Source organism: Moschus berezovskii, chromosome 28, assembly GCF_049115385.1.
Source record: "Moschus berezovskii isolate FMDL1 chromosome 28, NW_MosBer_1.0, whole genome shotgun sequence".
Lineage (NCBI taxonomy): Eukaryota > Metazoa > Chordata > Mammalia > Artiodactyla > Moschidae > Moschus > Moschus berezovskii.
In genome coordinates this window covers 23216067-23236568 of record NC_142487.1, presented here as the reverse complement: position 1 = coordinate 23236568, position 20502 = coordinate 23216067, and the positions used below count along the sequence as shown (strand labels likewise).

Genomic DNA, 20502 nt, shown 5'->3' with positions numbered 1-20502 from the left:
ATTAAGAAGATAATGGAATAGCACTGAAACAGTCCCCGTGGCAGGGAAGTAAAGTTCAGAATTGTACGTTTCTGGCTTAGTGCCATATTGTCAGGCTCTAGAAAACGATCACAGGTGTCAGCATCCGGGATCAGAGATGAACTGAGACAATACAAAGCTCAGCGGGGCCGGGGTGAGGGAGTCTGAGCAGGGAGATCTCCCACATTCCCCATTTCAAACCAAGCAACTCTGAATTTTGTCTGTTTTATAATATGGGGGGAAAAGAATATTCTGGAATCTAATATAAAGTTTGAGAAACAGCTGTTTGAGTCTGATGCTCTGATTTACAGATGGATGTATGAAGGCCCAGAAAGGGTATGGGATTTGCTGAAAATCTTCAGTAGCAATATCAGAGCTTAGGCTAGAATCAGGGACTCAGCACTCTGCCAGTCCACTTCTGGGTCAAAGTTGGGAGGGGAAGCAACGACGCACACATCGTTCCAGAAAATGCCACAGATACCCCAAACCTGAGTAACATGCTGCACGTGGAAGACCCCGAAACACGGCCTCGAAGGTCCTGGTTATCCAGCCTAAAAGACCACACGTTAGGCAGAGAGGACCTGATGCAGATCCAGAGATGGGGACAGACTGCTGTTTTCACACCAAGGGCTCTGTCCAGATTTTTTCATGGAAAGTAATTGAACAAAATATTCTATTTTTATTTAGCATAAAAATACACACGTGCGCACCCAGAAATGGCAGGAAGAATGAATTTTTAAAGTGCCAGCAGTATCAGGGACTGTGATTTCAGTGAGGTCATATATATTTTTTTTCTTTCTTAAATTATTTTCCAAGTTTTCTACACGAACGTGTATTATTTTCAATTTAAAAGTGGTTTTTTATTTTTGAATTGATAGGTTAGACATGTTCTATTTATTATAGCAGCAGTCTTTCTTTACCTTCAAGTTTAGTGAATCATTAAAAATGTGTTTTCTTCAGAAGAAACTACTTAATGTTGTTATATTGAGTGTTTAAATCTCTGGTTTAGCGGATTGCTGTCAGCTAATCTTATTTCCTTGAAAAGTTTCTGAAGGCTTATCCTTTCTTAAGGATAATTTAAAAACAAGTAGCAAAGCTGTTTTTCATTGGTGAGAGAATTTTGGTTTTAACAAACCGGCTTTGCATGAAGGTGTAATGAAAACCCCTCTTTGCACTCTTAAAAGTACCTTGACTGTAGTGACGGTTTTCAAGGGACATTTCTCTAGCTAAAATTCACAATTAATTAAATGTTCCCTTTTAGGAGGAAGCCTGAGAGAGTTCTGAGTCCATGTGTAGTCTACCTATTTTACATTTAAAATGTTTTCCTTGGCCCTAAATTCTTGTCTGGGCAGTTTACATGTATTTCCTTAATGTCCAGATAGAAATCAATATGCTAATGTCTAAATGAACTGTTTAAAATGTTGATAAGGTTATTCATAGGATTATACAGATCTCATTGCAATTCCCGCTTTCCTATCAGCAGGCACAGCTGTTTGGTCTAGAAATGGAGGACAGGCCTCATCGTCTCCCAATTACGAAGGACCTTTACACTCTTTGGTAAGTTTCATCTGCTCTCCGTCTCTGGCCATTCTCAGGCCGTGCTTCTCTTTTTCCACGCAGTTCGCTCTTCAGGAGTCTTATTTTCACTAATAGGAGCTTGTGGTTAACATAAGCCCACCGGTTTGGTTAGAGGCAGAGTTATTAGCCTATGCTTTTCCTGTTTATAGACTGTAACCCAGCTACTGCTACGGTGGAAGCCTCAGGGCTCCTGTATATCTAGAACCAGATAAGAATCTGGGAAGGACCATGACCTCCTCCCCTTGTTGGGGAAATATACCTGTGTCAGTGATTAAATACCTCTCCTGATGTGAGTGCTGGAGTTCCAGCTGTGTTGTGCAGCCAGAACACTTGGAGAGTTTCTGTGTCTCTGGTTTGCTTTCCAGAATAACGGGTTTATAGGAATTTTCTTCTTGACCTCTGAATAAGAAGCCTCCTGCTTTTCTCCTCGGTCACTTTGATTCTCATGGAAATGTAGTAATTTCATTAAATTTCTCTTGTAAGGAATCGCTGAAAACTTTCCCTGGGTGTAATTAATATGATAAAAACTCACATGATGATTCAGTGTTGTGACACTCCACTCAAAGGAAGTAGCTGGAAACATGCATGAAACAGTGCTCTAGGCACTGTCTGGTCTGTGTATGAGTCACACAGGGAGGGGTGGCAGCAAGAGGCTGTCCTTCGGGGTTGAGTTTCCCGTTTTTCTTCCCATATTTTGAGATGGAACATGGGGGTAAGCATATCTGTTAATTTGCCCATCTGACTTTTTGTTGTCAGCCATTCGGGGTTTCCTTTCTTACTTTTGGCTTATGATTTAAATGAAGAAAAATCTAAAAATGAGAATACAGAGGTGGATTCTTCCTAGTGGCAGTGTGTAAATCATCTACCTCTTCTCTTTAGCCAGTAAGATGACCACAGAGTAAGACATTCAAGCGCCATCTAAGCCCCATGAATCTGCAGCTCACATCCAAATAAACCGTCATCTTTATAAGTGTTTCTCTCCATCACTTATTCTCTGGGACCCATTCGTCATAGCTGGGTGTTTTCCAACTATAGAACTGTAAAGACTAGGTTTATGTTTCTGAGGGCCTTCCCGGAGGTGCTAGTGGTAGAGAACCTGCCTGCCAGAGCAGAAGACGTAAGAGACGCAGGTCTGATCCCTGGGTCAAGAAGATTCCCTGGAGGAGGGCATGGCAACCCACTCCAGTATTCTTGCCTGGAGAATCCCATGGACAGAGGAGACTGGTGGGCTACAGTCCATAAGGTCACAAAGAGTCGGACACAACGGAAGCGACTTAGCACGCACGTAGCATGGTTGTAAACTGCAGTGTCAGTTCTCTTTGAATTCTCAACACTCGGGGGATTCCCATCAAAAGCAGTCCCCACCAGGAAGCTGCAAGCCAGAAAGGGTGATAGGCATGTGGATTATTTCTTTTCATGCTCTCACTTAAGATCCGAAGTGTATATCATCATTTCTGTTTTTATGGACTAAGAAGCATAGACTCAAAGAAGTAACCTTTCCAAAGTCACTTCAACAGTAGGGCTGGGAGTTTAAGGGAAGCCCCGTAGTACCAAAGCCCACCAAATCAGAAGGCTCTGTACCGTAGACTGACTATATTTGACATACATTGTTCCTGTCAGTAGAGAATAATTTAGAAATTGTTTTTCTCATGCCAGAGAGCTGGTATCTCTGTTTGCACAGCCCATCAGAAATCAGAGTGGATTCTAGCATGATCTAGTACAAAGATGCACTAGAATTGAAGACTTAAGATTTCAACCCTGAGTTTACCATTTCCTGGCAGTATGGCATTGAGCTGTTAATTGACTTAGTTTCTTGAAGCCTCATTTGCACGTCTATGTTGGAAGGGATAATAATGTCTTTCCTGTTCGCTTAACATGTGTAGAATGAGGGTTCAGTGAGATGATATCTTTTACACTGCACCCTGGAGATGGTTGTTTGATATCGTTATTGGTCACACTGAGGAAAAAAAAAAAACATACACATCTTCATGTCCATTTTATTCACCAAAAACTATCATGTAGGCTTATTTAGTTGTGGAAAACTTGGATCCTAATGGCTGGGATGAAAAGATCAGTCGGTTTTTTCATTGTATAAGAATAGTGAGTTCTATATTGTAGTAAGGGCTTTGAAATAAACTAGAAGCTCCCGGTGAACAAATCGTTTGTGTCTTTGTGATTCTTCATTCCTGAGATCTACCACTTTGGTTGCAGTTTTGTTCTTTAACTGTTTTGAGGCTCTGATTCCCTCTAACACACACTCACACACTCACACTCACACACAGAGGTAATAATCGATAGAAGGCAAGAAACCCAGTTAAAAATTGTTAGTACTCAATAAGAAATTACAGTCTATAGGCGTTTACCTGTCCCTGACTTGATACTTAGCACTGTATCATGTGACTCAGAGGAAACCCAGGGAATATGCCTTCAAGAAGATAATTTAATTGGGAAGCTATAAATAGGGCACCTTTCATTTGTTAATTTTTAAAAATCTTTAACCAGTGCCTGCCAGAATGTTCCTTAAATTCAATAATTTTTTTTTTCTTTGCTAAAGTAAGTCTCAGTTCTTTCAAGGTAATGCAGTATAGTAAAACATACATACTTACAATGTCCCGGAAGAATTTCTGACTTTGTTCACAAAAAAATAAAATTATAATTATAGTATTAACAGTTTTCACCAGTTTTCTGGGAAAGTCACCATTTACTTTTATTATCATTTTAAGGAAAATAAATTTTATTCAGAAACCCAAAGTGTGGTCCGTGTCAACTCAGGTTTTACTTCTATAATCTACATCCATACTTGGAACTGAATCAAATTTCACATCACTTATCAACCAACAGCAAAGCCGAATTGAAGATCGTTTAGAAAGACTGGACGACGCTATTCACGTTCTCCGGAACCACGCGGTGGGCCCGTCCACAGCCATGCCTGGCGGTCACGGCGACATGCACGGAATCATCGGACCCTCTCACAACGGAGCAATGGGTGGTCTGGCCTCAGGGTATGGAACCGGTCTTCTATCCGCCAACAGACACTCACTCATGGTAAGGGACCGGGTGAAACTTGGAGATGCTAGTTAACATGCAGAATTAGAATTTCTAGTTCAAATAATACTTGTGCAACTTTGTCTTTTTTTAAACAGCTTTATTGAGATAAAATTTATTTAATGTACAATTCACCCATTTCAGTTTTACAGTGTACTTACTGTGTTCTCCATGTATTCACAAGACGGTGCCATCAGCACGAGAGTGTAATTTACCCCCATAATTTACAACAAGAAATCCTCATTTCTGTCAGCCATCACTTTCCATCCTTCCCTCCCCCGGCCCCTGACAACTAATAATCTCCTTTCTGACTCTAGATTTGCCTATTCTAGAGATTTCCTAAAAGTAGAATCCCACAGTATGTGGTGGTCCTTTTTGATGGGCTTTTTTCACTTAGCATAGTGCTTTCAAGGTTTATATATGTTTAGTCATTTTTCGAAGCATCATTCATTTTTATTCCCCCCAAATTCCATTGTATAGATATACATTAAGTTTATCCGTTCATCAGGTGATGGGTATTTGGGTTACTTCCAGTCTTCAGCTATTAGGAATAATGCTCCTATGAACATTTGTGTACAAGTTTTTTATGTGGATACATCGTTTCATTTCACTTACATATAAGCCTCAGTTCAGTTCAGTCGCTCAGTCATGTCCGACTCCTTGCGACCCCATGAATCACAGCACACCAGGCCTCCCTGTCCATCACCAACTCCCAGAGTTCACTCAAACTCATGTCCATCGAGTCGGTGATGCCATCCAGCCATCTCATTCTCTATCGTCCCCTTCTCCTCCCGCCCCCAACCCCTCCTAGCATCAGAGTCTTTTCCAGTGAGTCAACTTGTCGCATGAGGTGGCTAAAGTATTGGAGTTTCAGCTTTAGCATTAGTCCTTCCAATAAACACCCAGGATTGATCTCCTTTAGAATGGACTGGTTGGATCTCCTTGCAGTCCAAGGGACTCTCAAGAGTCTTCTCCAACACCACAGTTCAAAAGCATCAATTCTTCGGCGATCAGCTTTCTTCACAGTCCAATTCTCACATCCATACATATAAGCCTAGGAGATCCATTGCTAGGTCATTGCGGGTATGTTCAGTTCTTTGTGGTGACTTCAGCTAAAGGACCCAACTTACGTTCATGTTACATTGCTTGGGTTTCACATGTGAATTGGTTGGGTTTACTATTTTTGTTTAAGAAGTCCAATCGATGTCTTTTGCTTCTGAGTATGGTGGTTTACAGTGCATAGGGTTGCGAAGAGTCAGACAGGACTGAAATGACTTGGCGTGCGCATGGGAGGTAGAAATGTAAGGTGTGTCTGTCTTAATAGATGATGTGGGACCATGGAATTTAAGTATATCATAGTTTTACCACTCCCTATCTATGAAAAAGTATTTGAATAAGGTTTGAGCAGATTTGTCTACATTGCAGTTGAAATTTCAATTTTTCCCATTACTTCTGGAAAGGACTTGAGAGTACATCCCCTTTTCAGATGATTATAAGATTCAGCAAATCTCCCTAATAAAATGTTAAATGCTGACAATTAATGAGGTGACCAAATGGGTAAAGAACTTAACATGAGTAGTGATTAGTGATTCTGTGTAGTTCTGCTCTTTACAAATGCCTGTCTTTTCAGCGAACACCTTGGTGTCCTGTTTTGTTCCTTACAGGCTCTCAAAAAGTTGTGTGTATGAAGGTCTATTTTCCATTATCACTAAGCATCTCTTATTTAAACACGATTCCAAGTGGAGAATGCAAAATAAGCACAGGTTATTCTGAGGCTCTTTAAGTTGTCATCAAAAGTATTCCTCTGCCCTCCTTTCCATTTCTCTTAATAAAAGATTAAGAGTCCCATCCTGAGCTGTATATTATGAAAACCTGCAACCAATTTGAAACCAAAAATACTGGTTTATAAATAGAAGCAATGAACTCACTTCTAAAACGTGGAAAGATATTTTTGAATACCAAAGCTAAATCTTTTTTTTTTTTTTGCTTTTCCTAGACTCTACCCTCAAAATTCCTCATTGAGTAAAAATTGTTTGTCTATTTGTGGCAGTTGCTAAGAGTTTAACAAAAGGAAAATCTAGATTTTAATTTAGCTTGGCCTCAGGTAACGTACTAAATACACTGGGGATGCATATTATATGAGGTTTCAGTTTGTACAGCTCTTTTTTTTAAACTATAATGTTTAAACAATACTGCTTTTAATTAAGAAATCTGGCTTTATTAAAAGCCAGATCTGTGACTTATAACCATTTCTGTATATCTGTTCTCAATCAAGAGAAAAATAGTTTAATTTCTGTAGCTGTGTTCGCTTTGCATATGTTAAACGGATGCAACATGCACCCAGGGCATTGCTTCAGAGACAGTTGTGTTTTTTTTTCCATAAATATGTAAAGTTTGCTCTTAAATACCAGATGTAGGTTAAGTGGTTCTTTAAAATAATAAACTCTACAGAGATGCTTTTTTGGAACCATTTGACCTTTGAATTGCCTCCTCTTTGATTTGGAGGTGGGATATGAGGAGGAGACCAGAGTCATCTTTGGGGATGGGAAGTTAGACCAACCCAGGGGGAGGAGAAGGGGAGAGAATGCTACACAGCAACAGAAAAGGAAATAACCGGCCAGTATTGCACAGGACCGTCTTTGATTTGATTTTGAAAGGGGGCGGGGGAAATGGCAAAGCAATAAAATTGCTAGTTTCACTCTTCTGAAGACGGTTAGAATTCAATCAAGGGTGACTGCAAAGCCATCTACATCCATAGTGCAATTCCCAAACCACGGTAGGACAGCCTGCTGTCCTATGAGCCAAGGGCGCCTTGTAACAGTCTTTCTCCTTTTTTCTCGAAAATATTCAGGGTGCCCATGGCGTCTGAGCTCCTCAGCCCACAGCCCCAATGTGTGCGCAAAAGATCACATCCTCATTTCTTGTCTTGTGCAAACCGGTATGAATTTTCAAACAAAAGCATCAGAACAAAGGAAGTAGTTTTTGAATTTAGTCAGTCTGAAGCTAGCCTTTGACCATTTGATACATTCCACAATAAAAAGGAAGTTGAAGGGGAAGAAGAAAAAAAATGCACCCTCCTTCCCCCCCGCCCCCGAACAACAACAACAAAAAAATAATTCAAGGAGGATGCTGGTAATGTTTTCCACATTTGAATTTTAATACATGAAACAGGCTATAAACTGTTGGCCAGCTGCAGTAAATAAAGTAGCAGTGGGAGGCACACACCGGAAACTTCGTCCGGCGCTGGTGGGAGTCTCATTCCCAGCTACACACCTTTGGTTGTTGTTCTGGAGTGGAAGCGAGTTGCAGTAACTTAACACCCATCCCGGGGCTGGTTTTGTTTTGAGCAAATCTCCTTTAGAACTCTCCTTAATAATTCCTTCTGATTAAAGAACAGATAGCTTTGAATTCTCCTGACCTCCGTCCCCTCCCTGTTCCCTCCCTCCCTGCCTTCCGAAAATCAAAACAAAATGGCTTGATCACTTGGAAGATGATAGAAGCATTTCTTTCTGCAGCAGCTTGCAGTCGTGGTGGGGAGGACTGTGGTTCTGCCTGGGCTGTTATGTTATCTCATTTAATTGCTAACATATTGTACTTAGCTTTTGATTCATAAAATGTTTTCCTTGGAGTTCTGAAGTAGGTCTTCAGTGAATTACTAAGTATTAGGATAATGAAAGGGATTTTTTTTTTTTTTTCACAGCAGCATGGCTCATAACACTCAAGCGAATGTTGATTCTTACAGACTTTCTAGATGATATTATTTGGCTGTGCTCTTTTCTGCTCAGAAACCTTCCCCAGCTTTCCATTATGCACAAGATAAAGACATATGTCTTAGCCTAGCTTTTTAAGCCCGTAACCATTTACCAGAAAGCCTTATGCTTTGCTAGTCCAATGCAGAAATTTTTCCGGCAAGACCAGCCTCTACGTATGTCCACAACTTGACCAGAATGTCCTCGCTATAACTTGTTTTGTGTCTATCTGGCTTGGCCTGCTCTAACCACTTCTCTCCGTCCATCTCATTCCCACGCATTCTCAAAGCTCTCACTCAAATTCTGCCTCTTGCAGGAAGCCTTCCCTGGTTGCCCCCACCTGTGAGAGTAATTTTCTTTCCTGTTCAAACAGACCATTGGCTTGGCGTTGATTTTACCCACTGACGCACAGCTGTGTGTCCTTTGTTGTGAGCCTGCATGCATGCTCAGTCGCTCAGTCACGTCTAACTCTTTGCAGCCCCGAGGACTGTAGCCTGCCAGGCTCCTCTGTCCGTGGGATCTTCCAGGCAAGAACACTGGAGTGGGTTGCCATTTCTCCTCCTGGGGCTCTTCCCAACCCAGGGACCGAACCCGCATATCCTGCATTGGCAAACAAATTCTTTACCACTGAGCCACCCGGGATGCCCTATGTATCTTTTGTAAGTCTGACTTTGCCTAACCAACTGGATTGTAAATTCCTTGAGTACCATGTATTACATGTACCACATTTTGTTTCCCTCCCAGTAAGTAAATCATCAGTCAAAATGGAAGAAAGGAAACCTTCTTAGAAGGTTTGAGTAATTAGTCTCAAATCAGGAAACTAGACTTAAACTCTGAGGACATTGATTCTAAATTCTGTGCTGTGTCCTACAATTATGAGCATTCCTCAGACAAGATCTATAGAGTTCTATAGTTTCCACCTTTTAAGAACTAATTTTATGTGGTTAGAATTCACAATTTTCAAATCTTAAATGTTGGTCAACAAGAAAGAAGTTTCCAGATATCTTGTGGCCAGTTTGCCAAAGCAACTCTCTACCCACATGTAAAGGTAAAGAGCTTTCCTCCAGTGTGGGAGCATGCTGGATGAAATCCCACATTGTCTAAAGACTCTGTGTGTGTGTCGTCTGTAACGGGTTTTTAATCAGCGCTTACTGGAGTCGAGTTGCTTTGCAATGTACTAGTTTCTGCTGTACAGCAAAGTGGACCAGCTGTACATACACATACGTCTCTCTTTTTGGATCTCCTTCCCATTTAAGTGCTTATTCTTAAATCAAGGCATCTGTGCTAAGTGGTGAAAGGTACGAGCTCTCCTTCCTAGGGTGGTCAGAGTAGTACAGTTTAAATTATGAAGTTATTTTTCTTACTAACCTCCCAGTTTTCTAAGGGAATCAAACCGAAATTTCAGAACCTGGGAGAATAAAGAAACAGCTGGGTTCATCACTGTCCTGGTTAGAAACGATTTTGCAGATATCAGTCCCTTCTGTGCCTTGGAGATCAGTTCTGATCATCAGATTTGATCTAAATCAAAAATCTGAATCACTGGATTTGTGATAAATTATTGAAATGGCCATTTTCCAGATATGTCTGTTACTCATGCAGTATTCAGATCCACAAATGAGCCCTGAAAACAAGTCTTTCGGATGACCTCATCTCCTCTGTTCATGAACAAGAATGAAACCCACATCAAAAGTATCTTTATGTGGCTCTGTTCCTCCTCCTGATCCCTCTGTGAGTAGAGTCAGCGATGGTAGGATCACTTAACTGAAAAGCTCCTGTACTATTAATACATCATGTTAGTGTGTTTTCCAGATCCTCTTTGCTTAAAGCCCATCTATTCATTTCAAAAGCATTTACCAAGTCATTGGTAAATGACTTGGAGCCTACCAAATTCCAGGCTCTATGCTAAGGCGTGGTTTCTGCCGTCAGGGGGTTCCCAGTCTCGGAGGATAGGATATATATTTAAAAAGAGACTGCTGCACCAGTGTCCTAAGACTCATAGGAGAGCAGGGCCCAGCTCTGAATCGCGGGCGGGAAGGATCAGGTTGTCGCTTGGTAGGAGCAGTCATCTCCTGAGGACCTAGTCGCCCGAGATGACCGAGGGTGGGGGAGCCCTGTGAAACTCGCCACCCACGCTCTTCTCCACCGCATCACCGGAGGCCTCTCACCAGACCCCTGGCTGACTGTGCAGCACACACTTCAGAAATGACGGCTACAAGCCTGTGTTCCCACTTTTCAGTGATGTTTTTAGTGTGACTTTGGATTTCAAAGAATTTATCAGAAGAAAAGTCATTAGGTGAAGAAGCACCTTTTAATTTCACTAACACATATGAGAGCTTCTAACACTCAGGACTTGAGAGGATAAGCAGTTTAAATTAGTTCTGCTTTCACAGTTCTTAAGAATCAGGACCATTGAATTTTAGGTGCTGAAAGCACCGTGGAAGGCACTTAGCCCATTACTCTTATTTTACTGCGGAAGACTGAGGCCCCAAAAGGGGAAGTGACTCAGGTATGGATACTGTCTGGTTAGTGGCCGAGCTCGGATTAGAGACCAGGCAAGCCAGCAGCGGGACTAGCACTCTCTGTACTAAAGATTACACCGCTGCAGCCAGCTTCCTCTCCAACCCAGTGCCGTAGCTATTTCAAAACTGTGGCTCGTGTTAATAATACCTATGTTCTATTAACCAACGAAATCCACAAAAACTCTTTAGTTGCCCCTTGGCTCTTTGCACCATGTTGCTATCTAGTTCTGCCACTCAGCTTTGGCAAAAGGAGAGTTCATCGGGCCCTGATGTGATTCCATGGGCAGCGTGTGCTGGTACATCGTAATGGAAGTAGCAGTGGTCAGAAAACTCTGTTTCGACATGGACCTCTTCAACAAATCTGTGATCCCTAGAGACTGAGGCATCTTCAGCCTTGTTCCTCTTGGGTTTTCAAAGATTTTCATTCCATAAGTTTCTGTGTCTATTTGAGTACATACTTCATTTCTAAGCAGTTATTACCACATAGTCTCAGGGACCTTAAGAGGTCATCTCCATCAGAGTCCCTCTATAAATTCCCTGCCAAGCAGTGAACAATTCTCCATCAGCCTCCTTCCTCCAAGGCTGAGTAGCTCTAAAGGACCACAAAGCCCATTTCCATCAAACTGTAGAAAATTCTTCCTTATGTCCAGCCCAGATTAATATCCCTGAATGTGAAGGTTTTATTTTTCTGCCCATTGGAGTGACCTGTAAATCAGCTCAACAAATACTTGAGTAACTTTCAACTGTTTGAAGATAATCTGATCTTTTTTTCCTTAAGACTAGACATCTGTATCTTCAAATATTTATCCTAAAGAAAAGTTCTGACTCTGTCACTTTCCACCACATTCTTCCCAGTTTAAAAAGAATGTTCCCCTCACCCCCAGGACGTTTCAGTGTGTAGAATCTGAAAATTTGAACACGGTGCCCAAGGAATCATCTGCAGACGTGGGTGGTGGTTCTTGGTCATTCACTCAGTCATATCCCAACTCTTCGCAACCCCATGGACTGCAGCACACCAAGCTTCCTTGTCCTTCCCCATCTCCCGGAGCTTGCTCAAGCTCGTGTCCATCGAGTCAGTGATGCCATCCAACCATCTCATCCTCTGTCGTCCCCTTCTCCTCCTGCCTTCAATCTTTCCCAGCATCAGGGTCTTTTCCAATGAGTCAGTTCTTCTCATCAGGTGGCCAAAGTATGAGAGCTTCAGCTTTAGCATCAGTCCTTCCAATGAATATTCAGGACTTATTTCCTTTAGGATGGGCTGGTTGGATCTCCTTGCAGTACAGGGGACTCTCAAGAGCCTTCTCTAACACCACAGTTCAAAAACATCAGTTCTTTGGCACTCAGCCTTCTTTGCTGTCCAGCTCTCACATCCATACATGACTACTGGGAAAACTATAGCTTTGACTATGTGGACTTGGATGGATCTGTCTCCAAACCCATTCAACACATTGTATCTTCAGTAAAGGCCACCCAGCAGCATCCTATTGGCAGTATTTGATGACATCATCATCCTGCTGCCAGATATTGCACTTGTAATCAGCAGAAATCCATCAGCCAGGCACCTGTCTGTCAACTGGCTTTGTACACTTATTGTTGTACCAGTACAGAACTCCACGTAATGCCTTTAAATTTCATACAGCAGCCTTCAGTCTGTTCCATTGTCTCCTTTAGGTCCTCATTCAATCACATATTCTGTAGCTCTGTTGTTGGTAACTTAATCACAGAACACAAGGTGTGCCTCATTCCCATGACCAAGGTTTATCCATAAAGACTTGTTCTTCTGGAACAGGAATGAGTTGGAGAGCTCATTGCCTCTCTTTCAGAGCATTTAGGAATCATCTTTTAAATCGCATGTTATAGGATTTCACCCAAGAGCTTAGTCTTCAACATCATCCATCTATAGCATCTATGTTGATATTTTTTTTTCTTTAGTGTGGATATTTGCCTATTTGTAGCATTCCACCATCTCTATCCTAATCTCCACAATTATCAAAAATTTCTGAAAGCAGATTAGCAACCTTAACTGAAAGGTTTAATCTGTATCCATATTGTACTTTAAGAAAACTTGGTTGGGGGCGGGGAGGCAGACAGGAAAAATAACTTGAAGAAATTCTCTTTATATATATTAAAAAATTTTGTGTCAGCTTTATTGAGCTATTATTAACGTCTAACATAGGTAAGTTTAAGGTGTACAACACAACGCTTTGATCCATGTATATATTACAGAATGGTTACCACAGTAAAGTTAGTTAACGCCTGCCACCTGCATTCCCTAGCATAATTCAGATTTTTTTTTTTAGTGGTGGTGGTGGTGATAACTTTTAAGAGCCACTGTCAGCAACTTCAGATATATAATACAGTATTGTTAATTACTGCCTGCATGCTGTATATTACCTGGAGATGAAAATGGCAACCCACTCCAGTATCCTTGCCTGGAGAATCCCATAGGCAGAGGAGCCTGGTAGGCTACAGTCCATAGGATCACAAAGGGTCAGACCCAACTGAAGCCACTGAGTGTGCACACAGTACATTAAATTCCCCAGAACATATTCAGGTTGCAGCTGGAGGTTTGTCCCCTTCAACCAGCATTCCGTCACTGCCGCCAGTCCTCTGTTCTACAGCCCCCCGTTCTACTCTCTCGTTTCTTTTAGTTCATTTTCTAGACTCTACATATTCCTGAGGATATACAGCATTTGTCTTTCTCTGTCTGACTTATCTAGATAAGTTCTCTTGCCCTTGGACTGGTTACAGCGGTTTTAGAATCCTGGAGTTCACCATGTGATACTTCTTCATTCGTTTAAGCACAAGTCAAGAGGTTTTGAATCCAGCCATTTACTGGCTGGAGACCACTGACTCTCCATTAACAACCCCTGAGACAGGTGGTCCAGCAACTTGTGTGCCCAGATCTCACAGCACTGGGTCCAAATTAGGTATATCCTCTTTTTCTTCCCCTAATACACATTTTACTCAAATTCAGGCCCTATGACCTAGAAATGGTACAGTCTGCATCAAACCATCAAACCCAAAAAAATCTCTTCCTTCTTGCTTCCAGGACAAATCAAGCCTAGTTCCTTAATTTTCCTCGAGAGTTTATTAGCACCCTCATGTCACGAACTTTAAATGCATAAAACCCAACAGTTGTCTCCTCTGCTTTTAAAATGCAAAGACGTGTTTAAAGCAGGCTCTGTGACCTCGGCACATTTTGACTTTGCTTGCCTCTTGAATAATAGAGGAAAAAGCAGGTAGATGCTTCTGGTGGCAGTTATCCTCATAATTTGTTGGAACCAAAGATTCAGTGCTAAAACTGTCCGTAATTTAGAAGATACAATCTTTGCATTTTTAAAAAGTAACATTACCCTCATTTTCTCAGGAAAGCAAATTTTCTGAAAAGAATCTGCATTGTATAGATTAGAAAATATGCAGATGTTTATCCACTCTTTCTGCACTGTCTCTGCCTCAGGTCCTTGGGGGATACATACATGTGTGAGAGAACGTTTCTGAGCCCACGGGCCTTGGGCTTTGGGAGGACAGTAATACAAGTGTGTGCCTAACCAACTGTCATGCAGGGTGGAATGATTAAGTAACCAGAGATGTATTAATCCGTCTTTTGTTTCCCGAACATTATTGACCAGAGACATTTCCGTATTCACTTACATAAATTGCTGCCCATGGGTGTTAGTTTCTGCATAAATCCCCTGGTTGATAATGCCTTAAGTGACCTGAGAAGTGATTCAGGAGAAGGGCAGACCTTGGCCAGCCTTCAGGATGGCCAGGGGAAGCTTCCTGGAGAAGATGTCATTGAGCACACAGTAGAGTCAGCGTTGGGTTTCAAGAGAGTCAGGCTTGATGGGGCATTACAGTGCCATAGAATACACAGGATCCAAAAAAATACGCGAAACATCGAGGGTCCTCTGCGCCCAAATGGAAGTAAGAAAAGGGTGCGACGGTGCGGTGCGCCAGGCAGGCTGCCGTGGGTGGGAGCCCCCCAGGAGCACGGCAGTTCAGCAACTGGCTCACATCTTTCACAGGGGAGTCCACAGGAAGAGTGAGTTTTCATGTATATTTTTTACATCCAAATTAAATTAACTCATGGAATTTTCCACCCTTAGGAATTAAAGTAGCAGCTCATGAAGTAATTCAGTTATGTCATTCATACCAAAACAGAAAATACTGGAGCAACTTGGCACCGTTTAAAAGCCAGGCCTAGGCCTTGGCCATTTTATTATTTTTTTTCAAAACCTGTGGCTGTTGTGTTATTTTAACTTTTATTGGGGCTGTAAAATTTTTTTTTCCCCAAAATCAAAAGTATCTTCATTGCTTAGAAAACAGAAGTGTAAAATGAATTTGAAATAAGAGGGTTTCAGCAAAGCAGCTTTAGGAGTGAAAAGCAGGGGGAGGGGAAGAAGCTTTAACATCGAATTTCTGAAATGCGAGGATTCCACCTAATTGGTTGACATTCACAGTTGTGCATAATGATAGCTTCCTCTGGATCCATAAATCAACTCAGAACTATAAAGTTGAGTTTAACCAAAAGCTCTGTCCAAAATTAGTTAAATGAGATCTTTTGCATTGTCCTGATACAATAGTCACATTCATTTTCAAGCACTTAATTGGATGTATTGTCAAAAACCATGGTGTTGAATTTCCACATTTTAATTTCACATTTGCCTGCTCCCCGGCTTCTGCGCAGGGACGGGTCTGGTTTGGAGCTGCAAGTGTGTGAAAGTTATTGGAGAACGGTCGTCTCTGGGTAATGTTTCTATAAGCCGCCCAAAAATTTTCCCCCTGTAGTCTAGATGGGGAACAGCTGGTTTTTGTTTAAAAAGCTGTTTTGCGAAATGTCTGAATCTTGAGGTGTAGAACTGAGGTCACCAGTAAAAGCAGGTGCTCAGGGACAAGTGAGAAAGACTCTGGGGCCCAGCTGGCCCTGTAATCTTCCGCAGGGTATTTCCTATTAGAGGAAAAAGTGTTGAAGTTGGCTCCTTTACTTAGGACGCAAACTGATAAAGTAATCGCATTAGCGACGCTATTAGAAATTGAGCATCTTTGAACATAGCCAGCCCTCGAGTGAATAATTAGCTCCCTCTGAAATGGCTGTTTCCCTCCCAAGGCTTCAAATACAAAGGTCCAAGGCTTTAACTTCCGTTAGGTGTTATAAGCCCTTGAATTTCCTCTTTAAATACACCCACAGTAAAAAGAACCATCATTTCAGATAAACAGCCCCAGAACTGGGTCTGTCCTCCGAGTTCACAGAGGTGAATCTCAGGAAAAGGCAGAAAAGGAACCCAAATTGGCAGGACCAGGAGGGGGCGGTTTTGAAAACAGCCAAGTGCAAAGCATGTGGAACCACTAAAGTCCAGTACACGTCAGATATCCACCAGCCTGAAGATGAAAGGAAATGACCTCTTCCCCTGGGAGCTGGCGGTTATTAGCAGCTGTTTATCCAGTCGGGGATAGAGATTAACATTGTAATTTTTTTTTCTTTTTTTAAAGAACTAGAAGAAAATTTGTTTGGGAAGTTGGCTCTTCATATCAAGTCACTGTGCATTGCCAAAAAAAACTTCCTTTCTCAGAACTCAAGTACTAGGGCTGAGCAATGTTATGATTCTCTGAGAAACTCAGAATTACCAAAAAGCCCATCTCCATGAAAGAAGAGCAGAGGAGGCCAGAGAAACCAGTGGAAGTCTGCCCCTGACACGTTCCCTTGAACTCTGCCCCGTGAAGCAGACTCTTGAGTCCGGTACCTGTTCTCATACTGCCTCTCCGCGGGGCTGTTCTCCCAGCCCTGCCCCACCGCCCCCTCCATCCCCCAAACTAATCTTTGCCACTCTCTACGCAGATGGATTCTGCCCATGCCTACTGCTTGTAAATACCTTTTCGTGGCATGTTTGGGGAAGTTGCTTAGTACTCTGCAGAGCTTTATTCTCAAAAAAAAAAAAAAAAGAGCTGGATATTGGTATTTTTCCCCCCTGATTTAATGCTACTCTTAATGTCATTTTCTTTTATTAAATCCTTTCTTTTGCTTTTGATCTTATTTATAGCAGAGCCACTGGTCATATGGAGACTATTATTGTATAGCTGGGAGATGAAAGACTTCATTGCAGTTAAATAAGAGTGAATCATTTGGGCCAATAATACACACGTACAGTGAGGTACCACTTGTATCCAGAATGCCCTATGTTGTTCACTTTGTAACAGAGCCATTGAGGTTTATAAAGGGCTTTACCAACGCCTGCTTTTTTTCCGAAATATGTCATCTGACAGTGTGGAAACAGGTTGATATGCAATCCTTAGCTACTTCATATATATATGAAGTTCAAGGCACTTCTTGTTGTAAAAATAGGAACTTTGATTTAAAGTTGAGATATTAATTAATATTAAATGTCAGATGTTTGGGTTATAGATAATCTGTATCAAAATTCTAACCATCTTTTGAACCGTGTCTACAATACCGTTTTCTTCTTGAAGTCGTCTCTGGTTTCTTCCTCTGATATGATCTCATCCATATGTGAAGAAAGCTGATCGCCGAAGAATTGATGCTTTTGAACTGTGGTGCTGGAGAAGACTCTTGAGAGTCCCTTGGACTGCAAGGAGATCCAACCAGTCCATTCTAGAGGAGATCAATCCTGGGTGTTCATTGGAAGGACTGATGCTAAAGCTGAAACTCCAATACTTTGGCCACCTCATGCGACGAGTTGACTCACTGGAAAAGAGTCTGATGCTAGGAGGGATTGGGGGTGGGAGGAGACAGGGACGACAGAGAATGAGATGGCTGGATGGCATCACCGACTCGATGGACTTGAGTCTGAGTGGAACTCCGGGAGTTGGTGATGGACAGGGAGGCCTGGCGTGCTGTGTGATTCATGGGGTCGCAAAGAGTCAGACACAACTGAGTGACTGAACTGAACTGATCCTTTAAAACCCTACATGATCTTATACTCCTTAATGACATTCATCTTATTTTGCCTTATATAATATTTTTTATGTTAATCCGCTGTTAAGATGTAAGAGGCTACAAAGTAGTACACATCTATCTTTTATTATGTTTTCCTGCAGTGGCTTACATATATATAATAGCCATTCCTAAGGCCTTTTGAATTAAATGAAATGTTTCTTTTTTATAGAAAATGGCTAAACCTATATTCAACAATACCAAAAGCTTTTAGATTTCAGAGAGTCTCACAGGATATATGCCATTGGTGTCATCCCTGACCGTTTAGGAAGTACATAATTGCACCTTGTGATGTTACAGTCCTATATAAGGACCCAGTGCTTGCCCTTGGGGTCCTTAATATTTCAGAAGAGGTAATAGGCAATGGCAAGCCACTCCAGTACTCTTGCCTAGAAAATCCCATGGACGGAGGAGCCTGGTAGGCTGCAGTCCGTGGGGTCGCTGGGGGTCGGACACGACTGAGCGACTTCACTTTCACTTTTCACTTTCACACATTGGAGAAGGAAATGGCAACCCACTCCAGTGTTCTTGCCTGGAGAATCCCAGGGACGGGGGAGCCTGGTGGGCTTCCGTCTATGGGGTCACACAGAGTCGGACACGACTGAAGAGATGCAGCAGCAGCAATAGTCTTTGTGAATAGCCGCCAAACAACATCCTTGATGTGTATGCCCTGCCCTACTATAGACAATGGCCTTGAGTGATGTCCATCATTAACAGTGAGGGGAGAGCCCTCTCCAGATCCAGCAAGATGTTGAGAGTGCTGGAGACCCAGGCAGACTAGGAGGAATGAGACTAAGGGGGTCTGTGGGACAAATAAAAGTGGGTCCTGGGGGGAAACCAGCCCTTCTGTCCCGGGGGACAGAAGACAGAAGGCTTCGGTCAGGCCTTGGGGATGTGGGAGTGAAGGCAGCAGACGAGAGGCCACAAGCAGGTAACTGAAGATGGAGATGAAGAGTTTAAGAACAGGAGGGTACCAGCGTGTTCCTTTGGTGTCCAGGAGAAGGACCCCGGAGCATAAGGTATTGATAAGCTATCTTAGACTTAATCCATAGAACAGTGAAAAACCATGCCAGAATCTTGATATGCAAGGGCCCCAGGGCAGAGGATACAGCATTTACAAGCTAAGTATTTCAGAAGGGATGGGGAAGAAATGTTTTATTAGACAAGCTTCCTTACACTTGCATTGCTTTTCCAAATATGTTACCATCAGCAGGTGTTGCTTGCGTAATAAGAAAAGCATTTTAAACATAAAGGCCTGATTCTTTTCCCATAGAGGTCATTACAGAGTGTTGAGTAGAGTTCCCTGTGCTGCACAGTAGATTCTTCTTGTTTTTACATATAGCAGTGTGTATATGTCAGTCCCACTCTGCCGGTTTGCCTCCCTTTCCCCTTGGTAACCATGTTTGTTTTCTACATCTGTGACTCTGCAAAAGAGTGGGTAAGTGTATATGTGTGATTCACTTTGCTATACAACAGAAGCTAACACAGCTTTATAAGTCAACTCCAATAAACATTAATTAAAAAAAAATTTTTTTTTTAATGAAAGCCTGTTAGTAAAGGATAAATCCCTAGTAATAGACTTCTTGGGCTAGCTACAGAGCACTTTGTGTGCCAGGCAGCCTGACACAGGTGTGTTTATTCTGCAGGGACCGGAAATTCCAATACGTATCAAGTTGTCCAGTTGTCTTTTCCTTCACTCTAGCAAAAGAAGCTGCTTAAAAGTAATTGCAAATTTGCACCATAATCTCTGTGCTGCGTGGGCTTAGTTCACTAGGCTTGGAGTAACTTTAGTTCCCTCCATCTGGTTTAGTCACTGCTCCCCGAGGCCAGAAAGGGATGGAATGGACTCTGCTAACCACCCCCCGAGGTCCCCCGCTTGATGGGCTGCATGCATCCAGTTCTAGTTTCCGGTGTAGGAAAGTGATGTAAAGTACTGGGGGCAGAGGGTGGGGATACAGAGGAGAGAAATGAAACAGTTTTAATAGATGAAACTTATGAGTTAAGAAAAAAGAAAAAAAAGATGAACTGAAATCACATAACTGCAATTTGCATTTCTCCAACTTGATCACAGAATCATTTATTTTTAACCATTTTGGTGGACATCATGAGAGTTTCAGCCTGGCTAACCCCGTGACAGCTTAACACTGCCTAGGTCAGGGTCGTCTATATCATGCTTAAATCCTTTCGAATGTTATTTTATCACCTGGGGAATAAGCATTAAACTCATTTCCAAGAATTGCCCAGTAAGAAATTACCTTCTGTTTTCAGATAAAGCATAGTTGAAGCTGTGAGATTTCTAGGGAGGGGAAAATTTTTTTTTTTTTTTTTTTTTAAGAAAATTAGGTTTTCTCCCAATGAACATTTTGAGAATCGAAATCCAAACTAAAGAATTGAATACAGATCTGACTTGAGTGAAAAGTCCTTTCAGTGTGTAATGACACGAATTTTTAAAAATGGCTGATAATTTTTTAAAACTGAGGAATGTGGAAATTATATTCGTGGTTGAAGGGTGTCCCAGATGCCACAACTTTCTCACACGAAAGAGTTGGTTTGCAAAGCCTACTCTTGTTTTCTACAGAATTCAGTGCCTCTGATACTGTTTCTCAGTATCTACCACTGCTATTTCATGAACTTCCGAGTT

At 41.9% G+C, this 20502-nt stretch overlaps 1 protein-coding gene across 22 annotated transcripts in view; it reads left to right on the top strand.

Moving 5' to 3' along the window:
- The window catches only part of TCF4 (transcription factor 4), a 385990-nt gene that overhangs the window by 347626 nt on the left and 17862 nt on the right, over nt 1-20502 (top strand). For 17 of the 22 annotated variants that reach the window (XM_055417410.2, XM_055417404.2, XM_055417408.2 and 14 more), the window contains 2 exons: nt 1499-1575; nt 4438-4641. In XM_055417410.2, coding sequence (XP_055273385.1) covers nt 1499-1575; nt 4438-4641 — 281 coding nt within the window. The remainder of the gene's footprint in view (nt 1-1498; nt 1576-4437; nt 4642-20502) is intronic. The other 5 variants (XM_055417421.2, XM_055417409.2, XM_055417406.2 and 2 more) reach the window with 1 other exon arrangement.